This window comes from Hemiscyllium ocellatum, chromosome 18, assembly GCF_020745735.1.
Source record: "Hemiscyllium ocellatum isolate sHemOce1 chromosome 18, sHemOce1.pat.X.cur, whole genome shotgun sequence".
Lineage (NCBI taxonomy): Eukaryota > Metazoa > Chordata > Chondrichthyes > Orectolobiformes > Hemiscylliidae > Hemiscyllium > Hemiscyllium ocellatum.
The window spans coordinates 56,316,708-56,341,399 of NC_083418.1; the positions used below are offsets into that span (position 1 = coordinate 56,316,708).

At 42.3% G+C, this 24,692-nt stretch overlaps 1 protein-coding gene across 1 annotated transcript in view; it reads right to left on the minus strand.

The window, feature by feature from the left end:
- kiaa1549la (KIAA1549-like a) overlaps positions 1–24,692 on the minus strand; it is a 164,065-nt gene that overhangs the window by 83,992 nt on the left and 55,381 nt on the right. Inside the window, exons 8-10 of the mRNA XM_060838554.1 lie at positions 21,320–21,491; positions 20,192–20,355; positions 149–336 (exon numbers count right to left, since the gene is read on the minus strand). Of these exons, the coding sequence (XP_060694537.1) occupies positions 149–336; positions 20,192–20,355; positions 21,320–21,491 (524 nt within the window). The remainder of the gene's footprint in view (positions 1–148; positions 337–20,191; positions 20,356–21,319; positions 21,492–24,692) is intronic.

Consider the following 24,692-nt stretch of genomic DNA (forward strand, 5'->3'; position numbering starts at 1 on the left):
CACTAAGTTTCTGATCAACTAAGTAAATGCATATCTGATCATAAAAGCTTGATATATCAATAAACTTATATTGTTATAATGTGATCTGACACATTCCTTTGGTTAATAAACCATGTTGCAGCATTTTGCAACTAATTAAAATGCTTACCTTCTCCGTATATCGATAGTTTTTAGTGGTTTGATGTTAACTCCATCCTGTGAGCTTTCTCGTTCTTGAGATACGAGTGCATCTCGGCCAGGCAGTGGTAAGACTACAGTCTCTTGAGTAATGGTGACTTCATCCTCTCCTCCCTGTTGACCAATGTGTTGTTTGGCATAATCAAACCCCTGGACTGGCTAGACAGCAAAATCCATATAAAATAACAAAAAAAAACAGAATTAATACTAAAAACAGAAGAATAATCTTCTCTTAGAACACTACTTTTCTATTATGAAGGGCTCGAAAGAAATTGAGAGGTAGGAGGAATGGAAGGAAAGTGGAGTTGAGGTCAAGATTCAACCATGGTAATACTGAAAGATGGAGCAGTCTTGATGGGCTGTTCCACAAACTCCTGCTTCTACTTATGGTCACAAACTGTTCCAAACCTTCCGGCATCTTTTGCGTTTTTTCAGAATGTTCATCTTTTCTAAAGGGTACAATGTAAAACCCTCTTTTGCTCATTTTTCATACAGTTGTGGGAACCTTAAATATGTTTGTGAAGCTTTAAGATAATTGTATGTATGAGTTTTGCTAAAATTCATCCATCGTATTAAGAGAAAACGAAACTTATTTTGCTGGTTCCATATGCCTACTAACAGGGAAGAACTAATCGAAGTTAAACAGCCCATTTTTATCTCTTCTAATTCCAATCTGGCCATTCCAGGCTTCATACAACCTTTTTTTCCTTTAAACTAATTAATTAATTTGGATTTAAGCATTGCTGGCCAATTGTCCCTGAGAAGATAATTGCGGGCACTCTGCTGAACTGCTACAAGGAATGTGGAGAACTGAGTGGCCTTCTGGTCCTTTTCGAGGAAGAATTAAGCAGTGCACAGAGCGTGTGGGAATCATACATCAGTCAGAACTGGCAATGAAAGCAGATTTCTTTCCCTTCAGAATATTAGTGAACCAGACAGAGAGGTCTGACTGATCACTTCATGGTTGCCATTACAGGTCATTCTGCTACAACACGCGTTTCGTTAGATGAATTCGCTGTAACATGATTGACAAATCGAGGGCACTGTTTCTAAAGCGCAAACTTTTAAAATGTGCGTTCGCTGTAGCATGACTACAACGGCAACAAATTATGCACTGTTTCCAAAGCATGATTTGTCTATAATGTAGGGTTGCACAAGATCGCAACCATCAAGTTATAGAAGAATTACTTGTATTGTGTTATGTTCCATGTTTGTGAAAAAGGTTTGCTTCTACCAGTGATCATGAGAGATTTGAATGCTTTTCTCTAGTGTTCTGCCTCTGGTAACTTACACATTAACATGAAAACTATATTCCTACATATCTACTGGCTGTTATGGACAGCTCAAAGGATGTGCACTTTTCTCAGGAGCCTTTGGTTCCTGAATAAGGTTTCTCAACAGGAACCCAAACATCCAAGGAACATAAGTATTGATCCTGGCTTGACAGAACAGTGTTTGAATAGAAAATCAGTCTTGAGGCTTCCCAAGCCTCATACTTCAAAACCATCACAGGTCTCTAGAAATTATGACTAGCCTTTCAACTTGTGTTAACTTTCACATATATAGATTTTTGATGTCAGTTATTTTCATGCTGAAAGAGAGAAGGGAGCTCATTGTTGGAGAATGAAAGCTTTGATTGCATTTTGCACTCAAAATCAGGAATATCACGCAATTCATAGCAACAGGAACTTACAGTATGATTCAGCTCTATTGATACTGATATAAATCTCAGAGGAGCTCACTTTGAGCAATTGTGAGCATACACTTGCGGAGTCCTCTGGTCATTCCAAAATAGTTTATATTCACACTTTTGAAGTGTGGTAACTGCTGTAAAGCCAACACAACAACTAAGACGTACACAAGTTCCACAAACAGCAATCTAATTAATGACTAGATCATCAGTTATAGTGATGTTGATTGAATGCTAAATAGTATATGATGTCAATAGCATCCAATAATGTTTGTTAATACACTCAACAAAGCTGAACAGTATCTCCTTTTCAAATTGGTTGCCAGCAACATTCCAAATTATAGAAATGATACCTCATGTCCTCTTATCTTATTATCTTATCTTGTTGCCTTGCTTGAAGTCAGTGACTTATTCGCATGCATCAGAACAAACACCTTGATAATAATCAGAAAGAATACTACAAGAAATCTCTGGTATAATCAAATAACAGATATATTAGTTCCCCATATGTAGCCTGGCATCATCTGCCAGAAACTAAGATGAAGGAGATTAGGAAAATTGTTATGGATGTTGGCAAAATTCACAAAGATACATAAACTATATAGAACTATGCCTTTATAAATATAAGATCATCAAATCCAATTACAAATTCTGGAGATGCTTCTTCACTCAGCGAGTGTTCAGAATATGGAACACAACATAGGAAAATGAGATTTATAACAAACAAGAGTTTAGAATACAATCAAGAATCAAGCTGAATATAAGGTGCAAGGGGGTAGTTTTGTTCCTGTACTGTCACTTCAAGGGTTGTTACATAGGAAATGTCAAATCCTAGGAGAGCAGGCAAAGCTCTGAGCCACGATCCATGTGGCTTCCCTCTGTATATAATTAAAATGAGTCTGCATAGACCATGGGAGATTTCGTCAGCTATCATATAGTGGAATTAGATTAGATTACTTACAGTGTGGAAACAGGCCCTTCGGCCCAACAAGTCCACACCGACCCACCGAAGCGCAACCCACCCAGACCCAATTCCCCTACACTTACCCCTTTACCTAACAGTATGGGCAATTTAGCATTGCCAATTCACCTAGCCTGCACATCTTTGGACTGTGGGAGGAAACCGGAGCACCCGGAGGAAACCCACGCAGGGACGGGGAGAATGTGCAAACTCCACACAGTCAGTCGCCTGAGTCGGGAATTGAACCCGGGTCTCAGGCGCTGTGAGACAGCAGTGCTAACCACTGTGCCACCGTGCCGCCCACAATGTCACCGCTGAAATAAACTTTCCTCCTGGAAATGCAGAGGAGATCTAAGGAGGTGAGTAGAGAGGCAAAGGGAGAGAACTGGATTAGATCAGTGAAGGGAATCCAAAAGATCTTTTTATAATATTTCAATGTCAAAGGTTGGCCAAAGAAAGGGTGAGATGGGCCAGAAGTCAAAAAAGGACATCTTCATGGAGGCCGTGGCTGAGGTACTAACTCAGTGCTTTGCATCTATCTTCACCAGAGAAGGGAATGCCGCCAATATAGTAAGTTAAAAATCACACAACACCAGGTTATACCCAACAGGTTTAATTGGAAGCACACTAGCTTTCGGAGCAATGCTTCTTCATCAGGTGATTGTGGAGGGCTCAATCGTAACACAGAATTTATAGCAAAAATTTGCAGTGTGATGTAACTGAAATTATACATTGAAAAATTGATTGTCTGTTGAGCCTTTCATCTGTTAGAATACAGTGATAGTTTCACTTCTTTCATGTGTAAATCACATAGGGAGGGCCTCAACCGGGACCTTGGGTTCATGTCACATAACAGGTGATCACCATTGCACTACATACACACAGTCTCACAAACACACATGCTCAGGTACTCAAATGGTTAGCAGCTTTCAAGGTTACCTGCTCAAAATACACTACACCCAAGGTTACAGAGGGAAGTAAGGCGTGAAATTGCAACGCTGTGGTCACAACTTTCCAATCCTCCTTAGACTTGGTGCCTCAAGAGTGTAGAAATGTCAATGTCATACTCCTTTTTAAAAAAAGTGGAAGAATAAACTTGGCAACTACAGGACCTTTAGCTAAACATTGGGCACGGGGAGATTTTCAGAGATAATTACTGGACAAAGTAAAGATACATTTGGTAATTTATGGATTAATAAATAGTTATTGCCATCAATTTATTACAGATACATCGTAATAGCGGTCCTTGGTGAAGTCATATAAACTCGGTCCCCAACGCCTCATCTTCACATGGACATCTAGTCCCTGTACACATTAATCCAACACAAAGAAGACCTCCAAGCTCTCTGTTTCTTCCTCTCATGCCATCCCAACCAGTATCCTTCCACTGACATCCTCATCTGCCTGGCTGAACTGATCTTCACCCTCAAAAACTTCTCCTTCCAATCCTCCCATTTCCTCCAAACCAAAGGGGTAGCCATGGGTACCTGCATGGGGTCCAGCTATGCCTGCCTCTTTGTTGGGTATGTGAAACAGTCCATCTTCCACAGTTACACCGGCACTACCCCCTATCTATTCTTCCGCTGCATCAGCGACTGTATCGGCACTACCTTGTGCTCTCATGAGGAGGTTGAACAGTTCATCCACTTCAACATCTTTCAACTCTAATTCATCTGGACCATCTCAGACATCTTCCTCCCTTTCCTGGACCTCTCCATCTCCAATCTCCGGCAACCAACTAACCACAGGCACCTCCTACAAGCCCACCGATTCCCACAGCTACCTACAGTACACCTCCTCCCACTCTATCTCCTGTAAAAATGCCACCTCTTATTCCCAATTCCTCTACTCATCTGTTCCCAAGATGACCAACTCCACCTTAGAATATCCCAGATGGCTTCCTTCTTCCAAGATCGTAAGTTCCTTTCCCATGTGGTCGATGATGCCCTCCAGCGTATCTCCTCCACTTCCCGCACCACTGCCCTTGAACCCACCTCTCCCAATGCGACAAGGACAGAACACCTCCCCAGTGCCCCCACCCCACCGTCCTCACCTTCTCCTCACCAACCTTCACATACATCGCATCATCCTTCACCACTTCCGCCACCTACAAACGGACCCCCCCAATGAGAAGCATATTTCCCTCCCCATCCCTACCAGCGTTCCGGAGAAACCATTCTCTCTGCAACTCCCTCGTCAGGTCAAGGCACCCCCCCCACCTCACACCACCAGCCCACACCCTACTCCCTTCCCCTGCCACCGCAGGAAGTGCAAAACGTGAATCCACATCACTCCCCTTACTTCCATCAAAGGCCCCAAACGATCCTTCCATATTCAACAGAAACTTACTTGTACCTTTATCAATGTCATCTATTGTATCTGTTGCACCTGATGTGGTCTCCTCTACATCGGGGAGACAGGACTCCTACTTGCAAATTGTTTTAGAGAACATCTCTGGGAAACCCGCACCAACCAAACCCACTTCCCTGTGGCTGAACACTTCAACTCCCCCTCCCACTCGATGAAGGACATGCAGGTCCTGGACCTCCTCCATCGCCACACCCTAACCACCTGATGCCTGGAGGAAGAACATCGCATATTCTGCCTTGGGACCCTGCAACCACACAAGATCAATGTGAATTTCAACAGTTTCCTCATTTCCTCTCCCCAACATTATCCCAGTCCCAAGCCTCCAACTCGGCATCGCCCTCCTGACCTGTCCATTACCTTTCCCATCTATCTGCTCCATCCTCCTCTCCGACCCATTACCTTCTCCCTCACCATCTACCTATCGCTTTCTCAGCTTCCTTCCTCCCTCTCTCCCCACAACCCCATCCTCCTCCCATTTATCTCTCAGCCCCACGGCCCACAAGCCTCATTCCTGATGTAGGGCTTATGTCCGAAACGCCGAATCTCCTGCTCCTCGGATGCCGTCTGACCTGCTATGCTTTTCCATCACCACACTCTCGACTCTGATCTCCAACATCTGCAGTCCTCACTTTCTCCTAGTCTTATTTATACCGCATGTACAGACATGTTTGATAAAGTACCACATGATAACTGGTTAACAAAATTAAAATCTATCTACCTAATGCAACACTGGTGATGAGGGGACAAAATTTATTATGTGCCACAAAGCAGAAAGCTGAGATTAATGGGTGTTTCTCAAACTAGAGGGAAGTATGCAGTGGTGCTCCCTAGGGGTCTGTAATAGGACCAGCTTTTTCATATATATTAATGATACACAGGGCACTATTTCAAAGATTGCAGATGGTCAGAAATCTAGTAAATAGAAAGATGGATAGTAACAGACTTTATGAAATCACAAGCTGTCAGACACAAAATACATGACAATTTTTCACAGTAATTATGAAATATATACACTATTAAAACCATGTTGCACCTTATTCAACAATGAGAAACTTTTCTAGGGATTTTTAACGACAAGATTAACGCCTTAAGAGTGTAAGTTCTCATCACTTAAATTGATCACAACATTGAGCAAAAATTAAATATTTAAAAAATTCTTGTGAAATTCCACTCTCTACCATTTTAACACTGCTGTTCACATTTGTTTTAAATGAGGTAATGCTTATGTTGTTAAACTTGGATTGAGATAGACAAAGATGTCTACTCACGTGATTCATTCACTCACTTATAACTGGGCAGTTTTTTAGTCAACAAAACATTACTGCATATGCCATTGTAATTGGCTACCGCAGCTGAAAGGCAGAATTAGTTAATAATGACCCAGCAAGTTACTCTTTCTGAATCAATGTCAGACAAATGTAGAATGGATTGGTGAATCTTAAATCAGTTACTCCTGATCAATGCTGGGATTCACTAATTACCCAACCCCCTCTGGACAAACCCTGGTTGCCTTATGAACACTGATGGTGCTTGAGCATTTTTAAATAGGTCACCGAGGTGACAAATGTAGGTTATAATGATTAATAAAACTTGAGCGAACAATGTTTGATTGTAAAGTCTGTTGCTGAGACAAAATTGAAAGCAGCATCTGATTTTTATTTTTCATTCATGGGACATGGCAGTCAGTGACTGGGAGTACATCATTCAGCCCCTCCCCCCACCAAATTCTCCTACATTCAATAAGATTGTGGCTAAAATTCTGCTTCAACTCCACTTTCTCATGGGATCCATAGATCACTGATTCACCCACAAGTCCAAAAATCTAACAATCTCTGCTGTGAATACACTAAGTGATTGAACATTTACAACTTCCTGAGCTAGAGAATTCCAAAGGTTCACATTCATCCAATGGAAGAATTGTATCCTCATCATTTTCCTAACTGATGGATCTCTCATGTTGTAACTCTGGCCCTATGATATGGGCTCTCCAGTCAAGGGAAACAGCTACTCAGCATTTTAGAACATAGAACATAGAAAGATACAGCGCAGTACAGGCCCTTCGGCCCTCGATGTTGCGCCGACCGAATCCTACCTAACATACACTAGCCCAATAACTTCCAAATGCCTATCCAATGCCCGCTTAAATGACCATAAAGAAGGAGAGTTCACCACTGCTACTGGCAGGGCATTCCATGAACTCACAGCCCGCTGTGTAAAGAATCTACCCCTAACATCTGTCCTATACCTACCACCCCTTAATTTAAAGCTGTGTCCCCTAGTAACACCTGACTCCATTGGCAGTAAAAGGTTCTCAGTGTCGACCCTATCTAAACCCCTAATCATCTTATACACCTCTATCAAATCTCCCCTAAACCTTCTTTTCTCCAATGAGAACAGCCCCAAGTGCCTCAGCCTTTCCTCATAAGATTTTCCTACCATTCCAGGCAACATCCTGGTAAACCTCCTCTGCACTCGTTCCAATGCCTCCACATCCTTCCTATAGTATGGCGACCAAAACTGCACACAATACTCCAGATGAGGCCGCACCAGAGTCTTATACAACAGCAACATGACCTCAGGACTCCGGAACTCAATTCCTCTACCAATAAAGCCCAGTACACCATATGCCTTCCTCACAGCACTATTTACCTGGGTGGCAACTTTCAGAGATCTGTGTACATGGACACCAAGATCCCTCTGCTCATCCACACTACCAAGTAGCCTACCATTAGCCCAGTAATCCATCTTCTTGTTACTCCTACCAAAGTGAATGACTTCACACTTAGCTACATTGAATTCCATTTGCCACCTTTCTGCCCAGCTCTGCAACTTATCTATATCCCGCTGTAACCTACCACTTCCTTCCTCACTATCCACAACTCCATCGACTTTTGTGTCATCCGCAAACTTGCTTACCCAGCTTTCAAGCCCTTCCTCTAGATCATTTATAAAGATAACAAAAAGCAATGGTCCCAAAACAGATCCTTGTGGTACACCGCTAGTAACTGCACTCCAAGATGAACATAGTCCATCAACTACTACCCTCTGTCTCCTTCCAGCCAGCCAATTCCTAATCCAAACCTCTAATGTATCCTCAATGCCATACATCCGTAGTTTAAGCATTAGCCTACCATGGGGAACCTTATCGAACGCCTTACTAAAATCCATATACACAACATCTACTGCTTTACCCTCGTCCACTTCCTTGGTCACCTTCTCAAAGAACTCAATAAGGTTTGTGAGGCACGACCTGCCCTTCACAAAACCATGCTGGCTATCCTTGATCACGTTATTCCTATCCAGATGTTCATAAATCTTACCCCTTACCATTCTCTCTAAGACTTTGCCCACCACTGAAGTCAGACTCACTGGCCTATAGTTACTAGGGCTATCCCTACTCCCTTTCTTGAACAAGGGGACCACATTCGCTATCCTCCAGTCCTCTGGTACTATTCCCGTTGACAATGACGACATAAAAATCCAGGCCAATGGCTCTGCTTTCTCCTCCCTAGCTTCCCATAGGATCCTAGGGTAAATGCCATCAGGCCCAGGAGACTTATCTATTTTCATCCTCTCCAATATTCCCAGAACCTCTTCCCTGCATATTTCCAGGCCATCCATTCTAATCATTTGTGACTCCATATTCACATCAGCAACAGTGTCCTGTTCCTGAGTGAATACTGATGAAAAGTATTGATTTAGTGTCTCTCCAATCTCCTCCGCCTCCACACACAACTTCCCACTACTATCCTTGACTGGACCGATACCTACCCTAGTCATCCTTTTATTCCTGACATACCTATAGAAAGCCTTTGGGTTTTCCCTAATCCTACCAGCTAAAGACTTTTCATGTCCCCTTCTCGCTTCTCTTAGCTCTCTCTTTAGATCCTTCCTGGCTACCTTATAACTCTCTATCGCCCCAACTGAACCTTCACGCCTCATCTTTACATATGCCGCCTTCTTCCCTTTCACAAGGGATTCCAATTCCTTACTAAACCACGGCTGCCTCACAAGGCCCTTTACACCATGCCTGACTGGTACATACTTATCGAGGACACGTAGTAGCTGCTCCTTGAACAATCCCCACATCTCATTAGTGTTCTTCTCTTGAAGCCTGTTTTTCCAATCCACACATCCTAAGTCATGCCTCACTGCATCATAATTTCCCTGCCCCCAGCTATAACTCTTGCCCTGCGGCGCACACTTATCCCTCTCCATCACTAAAGTAAAAGTCACCGAGTTGTGGTCGCTGTCCCCGAAGTGCTCACCTACCTCCAAGTCTAACACCTGGCCTGGTTCATTACCTAGAACCAAATCCAGTATAGCCTCACCTCTTGTTGGCCTGTCTACATATTGTGTCAGGAAACCCTCCTGCACACATTGGACAAACACCGACCCATCTAATGAACTCGAGCTATAGCTCTCCCAGTCAATATCTGGGAAGTTAAAGTCCCCCATAACAATCACCCTGCTACCTTCACTCTTTTCCTGAATCATCCTCGCAATATTATCCTCTACTTCTCTAGGACTATTAGGAGGCCTGTAGAAAACACCTAACAGGGTGACCTCACCTTTCCTATTTCTAACCTCAGCCCAAACTACCTCAGATGGCAAGTCCTCTTCCATCGTCCATTCCACTGCTGTAATACTATCTTTGACAAGTAATGCCATACCTCCCCCTTTTTTACCCCCATGTCTGATCCTACTAAAACATTTAAACCCTGGAACCTGCAACAGCCATTCTTGTCCCTGTTCTACCCACGTCTCTGTAATGGCCACAACATCGAAGTCCCAGGTACCAACCCACGCTGCAAGTTCACCTACCTTATTTCTTATACTTCTGGCATTGAAGTATACACACTTCAGTCCACCCTTCTGTTTACAGGCACCCTCCTTCGAGATCGCTGCATTATTCATAACCTCCCTACACTCAAGGTCCTGTACCCTAAAGCTACAGTCCAGGTTCCCATGCCCCGGCGGAGTTAGTTTAAACCCTCCCAAAGAGCACTAGCAAACCTCCCCCCAAGGATACTGGTGCCCCTCAGGTTCAGGTGTAGACCATCCTTTTTATAGAGGTGCCACCTTCCCCAGAAAGAACCCCAGTTGTCCAGAAACCGGAATCCCTCCCTCCTGCACCATCCCTGTAGCCACGCATTTAACTGCTCTCTCTCCCTATTCCTCGACTCTCTATCACGTGGCACGGGTAACAAACCAGAGACTACAACTCTGTTTGTTCTAACTCTGAGCTTCCAACCTAGCTCCCTGAAAGCCTGTCTGACATCCTCACCCCTCTTCCTACCTATATCGTTGGTGCCAACGTGGACCACGATCTGGGGCTGCTCCCCCTCCCCCTTAAGGACCCGGAAAACACGATCAGCGACATCATGTACCCTTGCACCTGGGAGGCAACATACCAAACGTGAGTCACTGTCGCCCCCACAAAACCGTCTGTCTGTACCCCTCACTATCGAGTCCCCAAGAACTATCGCTCTACCTTTCTCCACCCTTCCCTTCTGAGCAACGGGGCCAGGCTCCGTGCCAGAGGCCTGAACCTCGTTGCTTGCCCCTGGTAAGTCATCCCCCCCACAAGTATCCAAAACGGTATACTTGTTCTTGAGGGGAATGACAACAGGGGGTCCCTGCACTGGCTTCCTCCTCCCACTCCCCCTCACTGTCACCCATCTATCTTGAATTTTCCTTGCTAAAACCTCAGAATTGTTATAGTGTATACAGTATACATATACCAGTAGGCTTAACTCCCATGTCTCTAAACTTCTGAGCATTATCTATTCATTGAACATAATCACTGCTTGTAGGAATCAGTCAAATAAACCTTTGCCATTTTAAGGCTATCTTGCAGGTGAGGCATTAAACTCAAATCTGCACAGATTAAAGTTCCCACCCTATCTCTTGCAAAAATGCCATCCCGTATTCCCAATTCCTCCGCCTCCACCGTATCTGCTCCCAGGAGGACCAGTTCCACCATAGAACACACCAGATAGCCTCCTTCTTTAAAGACTGCAATTTCCCTTCCCACGTGGTTAAAGATGCCCTCTGACGCATCTCGTCCACATCCCGCACCTTCGCCCTCAGACCCCACCCTACAACCGTAACAAGGACAGAACGCCCCTGGTGCTCACCTTCCACCCTACAAACCTTCGCATAAACCAAATCATCCGCCGACATTTCCGCCACCTCCAAAAAGACCCCACCATCAGGGATATATTTCCCTCCCCAACCCTTTCCGCCTTCCACAAAGACCGTTCCCTCCGTGACTACCTAGTCAGGTCCACGCCCCCCTACAACCCACCCTCCCACCCTGGCACCTTCCCCTGCCACCGCAGGAACTGTAAAACCTGTGCCCACACCTCCTCCCTCACCTCTATCCAAGGCCCTGAAGGAGCCTTCCACATCCATCAAAGTTTTACCTGCACATCCACTAATATCATTTATTGTATCCGTTGCTCCCGATGCGGTCTCCTCTACATTGGGGAGACTGGGCGCCTCCGAGCAGAGTGCTTTAGGGAACATCTCCGAGACACCCACACCAATCAACCACACCGCCCTGTGGCCCAACATTTCAACTCCCCCTCCCAATCTGCCGAGGACATGGAGGTCCTGGGCCTCCTTCACTGCCGCTCCCTCACCACCAGACGCCTGGAGGAAGAACGCCTCATCTTCCGCCTCGGAACACTTCAACCCCAGGGCATCAATGTGGACTTCAACAGCTTCCTCATTTCCCCTTCCCCCACCTCATCCTAGTTTCAAACTTCCAGCTCAGCACTGTCCCCATGACTTGTCCGGACTTGTCCGACCTGCCTAGCTCCTTTTCCACCTATCCACTCCATTCTCTCCTCCCTGACCTATCACCTTCATCTCCTCCCCCACTCACCCATTGTACTCTAAGCTACTCTCTCCCCACCCCCACCCTCCCCAAGTTTATCTCTCCACGCTTCAGTCTCTCTGCCTTTATTCCTGATGAAAGGTTTTTGCCCGAAACATTGATTTCGCTGCTCGTTGGATGCTGCCTGAACTGCTGTGCTCTTCCAGCACCACTGATCCAGAATCTGGTTTCCAGCATCTGCAGTCATTGTTTTTACCTTGCACTATTGGTAGAACAGGCGAGTTCTCCCTGATTTTCTGCCAATATTTATTCTTCAATAACATCGGTAAAAATGAATAAGTAATCGGATCATTTCTGCCTTAGAGGCTTTGCTGTGTGGAAAGTGGCTCGAGAAATGAGAGGAAACCTTGTTTACAACTTCAAAGTAAAGTACTTCATTGATTGTAAAGCACTTCGGGACCTCCAGAGTTTTCAAACGGCATTACAGAAATCCATGCTCTTTCTCAAAACTACTAAAACATTGCTGACTATTTGATAGAAAAATATTTGGTGCCATTTGATTCATCACTATAATGATTTACAAGTATCTAAACATTGGAATAAGGGGAAAATAGGTTAACATGAAATATGAAGGCCATTAAACAGTAGTGCTACAAGTCACTGCCATGGCATGAAAAGTATTTTCCCTTGTAATTACACGGAATGTGTTTTTCTTTCCAATTTTTATATTAAAAATGCATTATTCAGTAGTATTTCAGTGATTACAAAATACATCATGCTGATGGAGATTCTGAAATCATTTGCCACTGCAGGGCAGAGACGCTTAATTCTACTGATTGAGAACAGCTCACTTTATACCCAATATTTCACGGAACACAAAAATGAGCCTCTCCATTTAATAGGCTAGTATGGAAATATCTAATTTTTGACAGTAAAGATAGCCATATTAGAGCATAACTACATATTCCAGCTGGCCATCAATTGCTCTAGTCTCTGGAATTTGTAAGCATGGAAAGTGACCTCATTGAAATGTACAGGATTCAGAGGTTCAATGGGGTAGACACAGCAATTGGACAACCGATTTATATAAGTAATGCCCCAATTGGGGTCATTTCGTGGTACTTATGCCATTTTTCCAACATTACCAGCGTACGAAGGCTCAGTGTAAATGTTATTCCTCCTATTAGTCTTGGCATTTCTTCCTCTTCTGCTCACCCTCACCATCTCCTTCAGTGATATTTACTTCTTTTCCCACGATCAATGTCATCTATCATTCCCCACATTCTTCATCTTTAAGATGTGCTACACAGTAAAGCCAAAGCCTAGAGGTGAACAGGGATGTTCACATTTCAACTGGAGTTTCCAACACTAAATGTGGCAGCCTCCTAGCTGCTAAAACATAGATAGGTTGCCAGCTTGGCCAAACAGCAAGGGATGCTGGGTACATTGGCAACACGAAATTCTGAAATCATAAAACCCACACATCGGGCACAGTGCAACACAGCAGCCAGGTGCTAATGATATTAGCATAATGTAAAAGGCAATAGGTTTAGTCTGCACAGAACCATGCCACCTCACCATCCCCCTACCCCCACCCCACCCAACTAACTTATCCACTAAACAAAGGACAGCCCAGACAGAAAGGCATCAGGTCTTGCGACACAAAGAAACTGTTGTATCATGCCATCTAAGTCATTGACTCTTGTTTAAAACTATTAACTGTAGCTCCCTGATTGGCCAAAACTATAGAAAGTTCTAGAAAACCATCTGAAAGGTAGTCATGATTGGAGGTGTCAGTGATGGACTGGGATGGACAAAGTTAAAATCATACAATACCAGGTTATAGTCCAACCTGGTGTTGTGTGATTTTTTTTAACTTTACCTAAAAGCTAGAAAGACAGAGTTCACCTGCAAATGTTTCTCTTGGAAGGGCTCTTGGAATCCTTTGAGGCCTTCTGAGGGGGCCAGCATGGCAAAAGGCAGAGACCAGCTGACCGTGCAGACAGAGAGGAAGAAAGCAGCTTCGCAGAGCCAGAGACACAGCCATTGAGAGAGCGAACACATAAATCTACAGGAGACTCGGGAAGTATTGTAACCCAAAGAGGCCACAGTATTAAAGGTTTGTTTAGTATTAAAGATCATTGTAACTTTGTTCCTAATAACGTTGGGACTTGCTTTGTATTGGCACCAGTTTGTGTTTGTATTGATTTGACCTCTTTGATATTGTAGGACACCTGGGCAAATTCATTCATAACATTCTGGTTGGAATTGTCTGCAACTTGTTTAAACTGTACCAGACAACACTAAGAACAACTCTGTTACGGGTGTCTTGTTGAAATTCATTTTCAATTATCTCATTTATCATTTTTCACAAAATAAATTTGGGCAAAGACTCTAGCTGGACTTGTAAAGTGAGGTTTTGTTAATGATTCTCCAATTCTGGTCTGTTTGGCATCTTGGCTTTTCATCACTTTATCACTGGCAGTTGTGCTTTCAGCTAGGCTAATCCCAAGACTTGGAATTCCTTCCCTAAAGACCTTTACCTCTCTCCTTTTACAAGATACTTCTCAAAATCAAGTTCTTGGACCAATCCTTTGGCCAAAAATTCAAATATCTCCGTACATGGTTCAATGCCAGATTTGGTTATTAACGCGGACATTCAATTGAGAGTATGGAAACAGGTCCTTCAGCCCAACAAGTCCACACTGACCCTCCGAAGAGTAGTCCACCCAGACCCATTCCCCTATCTTATATTTACCCCTGACTATTGCATCAAGACTACAGGCAATTTAGCATGGCCAATTCACTAGACCGGCACATCTTTGGATTGTGGGAGGAGCACCCGAAGGAAACCCATGGGGAGAATGTGCAAACTCCACACAGACAGTCGCCCAAGGTGGGAATTGAACCTTGGACGCTGGAACTGTGAGGCAGCAGTACAGAGCCACCGTGCCGCCCAAGCATGAAGCACATTAGGAGGTTAGGCTACATTAAAAAGATGCTATGTATGTACGATTGATCACAGTAACAAAGCATGTTTTTATCCATACGGAAGTCTCACTTATGCATAAAATTAACCCCTTCATCAGGATGAAGGGGCTATACCCGAAACGTCAATGCTCCTACTCCTCGGATACTGTCTGACTGGCTGTGCTTTTCCAGCACTGCACTCTCAACTCTGATCTCCAGCATCTGTCGTCCTCACTTTCTCCTATAAAACTAACCCTACCCATTCTGCTCCTCGTGGCTAAACAACACACAGCTTGAAAACGAGTGATATTTTGTGATCAAGGCAATGCATTTTTTTTTCATGCTTTTTCACTTTTGGGGATTTTTTTTAAAAAAGCATTCAAGCCAGGTGGAATGCCATGGTCACTTTTTTTTGCCCATTTATTTACAACTAGTTTAGTCACTGCCTCTACTAGATGTTAACCATGTCAGGAAAATCAATAGACTGAAACTCCCCACAACAGTTGATCCTGAGGGCATTTTTCACCGTCCAGAAAGATCCAAATCCATTTTCATGCAGTCTGAACTCACAATTCATTCAAAATAATTATATATGGATACACCTCATTGTTGTATTCAGCTAACAAGATCTGTCTATTTGGAAGCATTTTCTTCCATCATCACTCGCTATCAAAATGTCAGCCAACATCAAGTGAATAGCACTCTCATCTCTGAATCGAATGGTTTAGGAATTCAAGTCCCACTATACCTTTAAGTCTAGTTGCACATTCTAACAGTTATTCTACTTGCCTCACCAACTTCACCTAAGGTGCCACAGCCTTATTTCAAAGAAAAGTGTGGAGCATCTCTATTGTCCCATTTTTAGCATTTAATCCACATCACTAAAAACAGAACAGCTGATTGTTACCACATTGCTGTTATATCCCAGTTAAAGTTCTTATTGAACAAGTCAGACTAAAATCTACTGTGATAGATCACAGTTTTTTTAAATTTTAATTTAATGAAGCATAAGCACACAATGCTGAAGATTTTGCTTTAACCACAAAACAGAAGCTCACTAACAACAGAAATGAAGGTAAAATAGAACAAACTAAACTATTTACTTATATCACAAATTCAAAGATGTTTAACACAAAGTAGAATTCATCCATTAATCCCAAAATAATCTTATAGACTGAAAGAATTGACAACAGTTTTTCTGTACGACCCAAAACAGATACTATGGTATAGTACAGTACTCAAAAATACCTTGCATTCAGTTTGAACACTATAGTCGTTGTTTCTAACAACTTAATAGGTTTAAGTCATTTGTAATTTTAAGTTAACAACTGAAAATCCAGATTGCTTCTTTCTGGAACCTTTATACACCTGAACTTAAATATTAATCAGCTTTAAGTAATCACTTCAGGGTTTTATCACAACACTTCTGAAATAGGATTAACACTAATGCTTTACTCTTAGGTAATCTCGATTCAAAATCCTTCCTTCTTGGGCGCTCTGCTCTGTATAAGCATCCTCACTGAAGGATTTCACCAGACTGCTCAACACTCAAAATACAAAGCTCTGTAAGCCATGGATATTCCCATGAAGCTTAAAAACAAACTCTCCTGAGCTTCTAAATTGGTGCTTGTTTATCTTGCTTGGTCACAACGCTACCAATGTTCTCAAAAAATAAATGAAATCTAAAGCCAGGGCTCAAATACTGTTCTTAAAAGAAATCACCATCGCTACAGAAATACTTACAAGTTAACTATTTAACTTCAGACATTCAGAAACCCCACATTAAACCTCAAACCAATATTAAATAAATATATGTATACACATGCACACATACACATTTATATAACATCAGTTTATATCATACTGTTTACACAACATTAATCATGTGAGCTTGTGCTGAGATTTTTGATCAATGGCAGTGATTATATGTAAAATACTAATTTAATGCCTGCAAAATATTTCAGGTCACCTGAGAATGTGTAAGTTTCCATATAAATGCAAGCAATCCTTCTTTTCTAGGCTTTGCATGATAAAATAACATTTGACCAAAGCAAATAGTGCTGTGAAGAAGGCATATGGTATACTGGGCTTTATTGGTAGAGGAATTGAGTTCCGGAGTCCTGAGGTCATGTTGCAGTTGTATAAAACTCTGCGGCCTCATCTGGAGTATTGTGTGCAGTTTTGGTCGCCATACTATAGGAAGGATGTGGTGGCATTGGAACGAGTGCAGAGGCGGTTTACCAGGATGTTGCCTGGGATGGTAGGAAGATTGTATGAGGAAAGGCTGAGGCACTTGGGGCTGTTCTCATTGGAGAAAAGAAGGTTTAGGGGAGATTTGATAAAGGTGTACAAGATGATTAGGGGTTTAGATAGGGTTGACAGTGAGAACCTTTTTCCGCTAATGGAGTCAGCTGTTACTAGGGGACACAGCTTTAAATTAAGGGTGGTAGGTATAGGACAGATGTTAGGGGTAGATTCTTTACTCAGCGGGTTGTGAGTTCATGGAATGCATTCATGAGGTTTCTGTAGCAGATGAGCTAAGGCAGAGGCAGACTCAAGCAATGTTATGGAAATGAAAATGCAGTATCATAATGATGACATGATATGTGCTCAGCAACTCATTGTAGGCTCAAATATCATAACAACATGTTTATGAGTGCTCCAGTTCCACCTCAGCCAGTTGCCATGGAGAGAGAAGCAGTGGTGGAGAGAGTAGCAGTGGTGGACTCTCCCTCTTTATGGTCATTTAAGCGGGCATTGGATAAGCATATGGAGGTTATTGGGCTAGTGTAGGTTAGGTAGGCTTCGGTCGGCGCAACATCGAGGGCCGAAGGGCCTGTACTGCGCTATATTTTTCTATGTTCTATGTTCAAATGAAAAATGGCAGACAAAAACCAAGATCATTATTAACAGCAATACATTGTGTGGGTTGGCTGAGAAGTTTTAGTGACCTCATCAGATGTTTACTTCAGGAATTTTATACTGATTTGGCAGTTAGTTGCTTAAAGTACAACCCTTTCACAAAGGTAGCAGGCGGTAAATTACTGACTCTAAACTACCCACATTCAGCACTACTAATGAAGTCCAAGTCTGGTAACAGATACAAGCGGTGGCAAGAGACTGAATTTGCAATACAGTACAAGGTCAATTAATTAACATACTGGAATTTAACAATAATGCCTGACTAGGGATGAATTTCTCTCTCCATGGCAACTGGCTGAGGTGGAACTGGAGCACTCATAAACATGTTGTTATGATATTTGAGCCTACAATGAGTTGCTGAGCACATATCATGTCATCATTATGATACTGCATTTTCATTTCCATAACATTGCTTGAGTCTGCCTCTGCCTCAGCTCATCTGCTACAGAAACCTCATGAATGCCTTTGTTGTCTCTAGACTCCACAATTTCAATGCTCCCCTGACTGACCTCCCATTGACCATCTATACCTTGGCTGCCTGTATCATAACTCACATTAATTCCTGGTCACCCATCACTATTGTGTTCTTTAGTTCATATTGGCATGAGTGAAACAATATTCTCATTCTTGTTTTCATATCCCTTCATGGCCTTATCCCCTTACCGTCTCTGCAATACTTGCAGATCCACAGCTCTCTCAGACCTCCATGCTCTTTCAATTCAGACCTTGTGAGAATCACTAATTTTAATCTTTCCATTATTGGCAGTTACCCTTTTAGGAAATTCCCTCTTTGAATCTCTTCATGTCTTTCTCCTGCTAAGGAGTTTCATTGAAACTTACCTCTTTGATTAAGTTTTTAATCATCTGTCCTTATATCTCCTAATGGGCCTTAGTGTCATTTTTTTAACTTGTTATTGTTCTCAAAAAGGGTTGGGGACTTCACTGTGTAAAATGTGCTAGACGGTGCAAGTCTTTGCTGTTAATCTCTATCTCGAGCTTCTTAAACAGCATATCATCATTCTTTACAGCCCTCTGGCCTTAACACCGTGATTTAGAACTTTATATCTTAATTCCTGTTCTCATTTCCTTGGATAGTAGCTACTGGAGATGGATAGCTGCATCAGAGTCATTTGGAATGAGGGAGGTATGGTGTGATGCTTTGAGTTAGTAGGGACTCTCCTACAACGTCATGGCTGACAAAGTGGTTCACATTCCGAGAGTTCAGCATTCATCTGCATCACCTTCGCGTGTTGCAGAAATCTTCTCTTTGCCATGTTTCCTTAGATTTAGATTATTTACAGTGTGGAAACAGGCCCTTCGGCCCAACAAGTCCACACCGACCCGCTGAGGCGTAACCCACCCAGACCCATTCCCCTACATTTACCCCTGCCCCTAACACTACGGGCAATATAACATGGCCAATTCACCTAACCTGCACATATTTGGATTGTGGGAGGAAACCAGAGCACCCGGAGGAAACCCACGCAGACACGGGGAGAATGTGCAAACTCCACACAGAGAGTCGCCTAAGGCGGGAATTGAACCCAGGTCTCTGCCGCTGTGAGGCAGCAGTGCCAACCCCAGTGCCACCGTCCCTGCCTTTCTTCTATTCTGCTGTTGCTTTTTACATAACCTGAGTCAATGTCTGGTCAATTACATTGTTAACTTTAATGTCTTTATTTATGGTTAAGATGAAACAAGCAGTAGCAGTTAATTAGCATACACCTATAAAGTATCTTGAATTATTTATAAACTAATCAGAAGGGCTCTTGTGGTGCAGTGGTAGTGCCCGTTCATCTGGTTGATCAGAAAATACCTGTAGAACACACCAGTAAAGCTGGATGTGGAATAAGAGAGAAACAATTGAGGAATTCAAGAAATACCCTCCTTAACCAAAAAAACCTAGATGTATCATAATTTCAATCTCTCCAAATGGCTTAGAACCCATTAACACTCAGACCTATATCTTTTCTTTCATTACTTGTATGCAATCATCTCTTTTGCCATTTAACCCTTTCTATATTTCACCCAATCACCTTCTGTTTTGTTCTTTCATCCACAGGTCTGTTCTTGTTACAAACTGTTAAAATCTTTAACTTTTCTTGGTTCTGGTAAAAAGGTCAATGTTGAACATTAAGGGTTTCTCTCTCAACTGTATTTTCATTTTTTTCTTCCCTCTTTAGTTTTCAAATTAATGCAGAGTTCAAGTGGAATGAGTTAGTTAGCATTAATCTCATGAGCCCTAACTGGTGCTCACCTTTGCTCTCTGGTGAAGATTCGACATAGTCTCGGATTTAAATTCGCCTTTGTTTTTCCGGCACAGTACAGCGGAAATAATGATGATGATAATGGTTACCACACCAACAGGAGCCAGCACTGCAGCGATAATCCACAAGTTGTTTGGTGGGCTTTTCACAACAGCTGCACAAAGAACAAATAGATATAAGATAATTGCTTCCAACGACTCGAACCTCAATACTTCTACAAACATCATTCATTCCCTTTAGGGTAAGTAGTGTCAACTTTTACAAAACTAGCTCTCCAGGAAAGACTAGGAAATCAGACAGAAAGCCAGTTTCACACCCATGGAGGGAAGTTGGCCATGTCTGAACTATCTACAACTCCATTGTGACAATGCCTGATCCAAATTAAACAAAAAAAAGATAGACTGCACGTTAACAGGTTACCTGTCACAACTTCAAAAGACCCTAAAGCACTCCACAGCCAATATATCACTTTCTAAGGTTTGTTACTATTGCAGAGTAAGAAAAGGTACAGCCAACAGAGCAGGGGTTTACAAACAGCAACTTGATAAATGACCAGTTCATCTGGTTTTGTGATATCGATTGAGAGATAAATATTTCTTAGTGCATTGTGTTGAGTTCCCTTTCTCTTCTGAGTAGTGCTGGGAGATCTTTATAATATCTTTGTCACCTTTTCCATACAGAGACTCCTTGTTTGAGGACAGTTCCACTAGCACTTTTTACTTCCCAGTTCCTTACCAATATGGCCATTCTTTAACTGGAGAGAGAACTTAAAAATATTCTGTTCTTTTAGACCACCTAACTCACTACAGAGCAAGGTTTCTTTAATACAAGGAGCCTATTTGAGTATCAATGCAAGTCCTCTGCAAGAACATACCACATTTTAAGGAATCAATTGGACATATCTCTATGGAATGTTAAATTGCTCTCAATCACTGGGCTTGCTTTGAGACTAACAGTTAAGTAAAACACTTCAAACTCACTATAAATTCAAGTTTACATCTGCAGTGAATTTTGGAAGTCTGGTTCCAGTTTTCGGTCTACATCACCTAGTCTATTCAGAACTTATCGTCCGCCATCTCCTCACTCTCCTCTCTGAGGAAGTAATAGGCTCTGCTTACGTTCAGCTTGGAGTTGCACACGATATCCTAACTCCAAGGCCATGGTCTGAGAGTCAACTGTATTCAATATTTTGGCCGCGGTTGTACCCAGCAAGGCCCCACCATTCTCCAAGGCATAGTAGGTCAACTCAGCTGGATTCTTAGGACCAGGAAGGCGTTTAATGCTGACCAACTGCAGAAAGAAACAAAAGCAAAGCCATCAACAAACGTCAGTCAATAATAAATGTGATCACAATTTTAGGGCATATTGCTACACTTTGAGAAGTCTTTGAAAGTACATTGAGTGAATGTGGAACTGAATACCACGTGGAGTAGGGATAAATAGCAGAGATGCAGTTGAGGAAAGGCTGGAAAAACAAACAAAGGAGAAAAGAACTGATGGGCATGTTGAGAAAATGACATAAGGAAGAAATCTGTGTGGAGCATAAACACCAACATAGAAGAACTGGCTGAATGGCTTACTTCTGTGTGCATCACTTTGTAATATTTTACACGCCATGTTGATTATGTAGTGCTAAGATAACTAATGATGCTCTGTATTGTGTGTGATTTCTCATCACCTCAAAGTAACTTTCTACAGACAGAGAGTTTTGAAAGTGGCTGTAACAATTTTGTTAAAAAGCATATGGAACCCTGAGCTTTATAAACAGAATGCAAAAGGAACAAAGTTATGCTAAGCCTCAATAAATCACTGATCTGGGTTTAGATGGAGTATTGTGCTCAATCCTAGACACCAAAGTTGAGGAAGGATACAACGATCTTGGAGAGAAGATTTATCCGATGTGTATGAGCAACGAGAAGCATCTAGTTATGTGGAAAGACTGGAGAACTGGGATCATTCACTCTTGGACAGAGTTGAATAACAGGAGATCTAACAGAGGTGTTCAAAATGGTGGACTGGTTTGATGCAACATGTCAGGAGAAACTGCTTCCTCTGCTAAGTGGGTCAATAACTACTTCCTTGTTATGGCTACGCAGGTAGAGTAAATGGGAAGGGAACTAGAGGAATAGATGGTGGAGACAAATACCATAGAAAGTTTTAGGAGACAACTTCAGATGTACCTATGCAGAATTAAGTTTGGAAAATAGATTCAAAAGCAACACAAACAGTTTGGCACCTGCACAGAAAAAGTGGCCAAGTTTCTCTCAGCAGGATGCAGGACTGACAAGAATGTCAGCATCTGCAGTAATTTGTTCCTACATTCTGGCAAGAATGTGCTTTGTTTATTGATCTAATGGATGGTGACAGCTCACAGTGCTCGTAATTATGTAATAAGAGAGATCAAAAGAATTGAAATACATTTCCAGTCATAAAATAAACCATTAATTTGATTGGCCTCTTCGTGACTGTACACAGATGTTGCTACATTGATATAGGTAAATCAATAAGACAGCAAACAGGAGGAGGAGTGCTAGTCAATGTCTTTAGCCTGGTCTAGGCCATTAGCACTGCCTGCTCTCAGAAGACGTGAGTGGGAATGTGGCAACAGTGGGTTGTAACCTCAGACCCACAAGATCTAGCCAGTCAGTCAATTGGGGCTGGTTTTGGGTTTCCTGGACAATGCTATACTCCCTCTAAATTACTACAGACTGTGTGTTTCCAAGTCTTCATCTGGGAGTTGAGCCTATGACTTTCTGATTCAAAAGCAACATATGCAACCATGTGATCACCATCAGGACATGCATCCCTGAAGGATGATTCTGTCACCCAATGCCCGTCCGCTCAACTGAGCGAGTTAACCTTGGGACGAGATGAAAACTGAATGTGGAGTCATAGGGGAGCAAGTCACCGCAGTTTTATCACTGTACTTGAAACCAATTTCCAGGAAGACTGGGAAAGGCAGGGGGTGCTAATATGGGCCATAGACTTCATCTGCCAGATTTCTGGTTCAGTTTTTCTCTCAACAGATGTCAACTTTGTCCTTTTATAATCTATGGCACTGGAAGAGTCTATCCAGTTTGGTAATTACACTGTCTCCCATATCAGCCAACCCAGGATGTCAGGCATAATATCTTTGGAAAATGGTCTGTTATAACACACATGAATGTAAGAATAAGGAGCGAGAGGTGATAATTCATCCCCTCTAGCCTAGCTCTGTTATTCATTAAAATTATGCAGATCGGATTGTGTCCTCAAATCCACATTCCAACCCGTTCACCCTGGAGAATCTCTCAACTCCTTTGTTAGACAAAAATCTACCTACCGTTGGCTTAACAGTATTCAATGATCTCAACTCCACAGCTCTCTGACGGAAGAGAATTCAAAAATCTCATGACCTACTGAATGAGGGAGGAAAAAAGCTCTCCTCACTTCTATCTTAAACAGGACACCCCTTGTTCTTAAACCATCTTCACTGGTTCTAGCCTCTCCCAAAAGGCGAAAAACATCCTTTCAGCATCAGTCCTGTCAATTTGCCCATGTTGTTATATATTTCAATAAGATCACTTCTCATTCTTCTAAAATTCAATAGATCCAGGCACAGACTGTCCAATATTTGTTCAGAAAATAATCCCCTCATCCCGGATATTGGTCAAATGAACCTCCTCAAACTGCTTCACATGCATCCTTGAAGGAGATCAAAATTAATCACAGTACTCCAGATGTGGCTCCATTAAATTTATATTACTGTAGTGAAACATCCCTGCTTTTATATTCAATTTCCATTACATTAAATTACAATATTTCTGAAGGTGCACAGCATTGTCTAAGGTGTTGTGAAACTAAGGCCCTGTCTGCTAATTCTGGCGGATGCTGGCAAAACTCTACCTGAAATCATTCTCCCCGCTGCACGCATTCCTTGGCCACCACAGTGATTAATTATTCATTTATCTAATTGATCTTAATGTGGTCTTAACTAGGTGTTAGGCATGGCTTGATTGATAGCTTCTGAGGCTGGAGGTTATGGCTTTGAGTCCCATTTCAGAGTCTGAGGATTGCTTCCCAGTGGAAATACTGCAAAGTCAGAGGGCACTATCTTCAGAATGAAACATTAGACTAATATCTGGCCCCCGACTCTGAGAGGAGTCTACAAGATTCCAATCTGCTATTCCAAAGTTCAATTGAACAATATTAATCCTTTAACCAGTGTCACCAAAAGATATTTTTTTCAACATCCCACTGCTGATTATAAGACCTTTAATGTGCAGGTCACTCTGCTATAATGCGGCAGTTGTATTCCTCTGCAATAGAAATTAGTGCTATGGAAAACTGCTACAGAAAATCACTAATAGAAAATCACTATACCCATTCAGTAGAAAGTTTGCATTATTCTAACATCCACAATTAATCAATTACAGTTTAGCCAATTTGCAATGACAAAATGCAATTTATAGCAGAATGACCTGTACAAATTAGCCGCTGTGATTCATAATT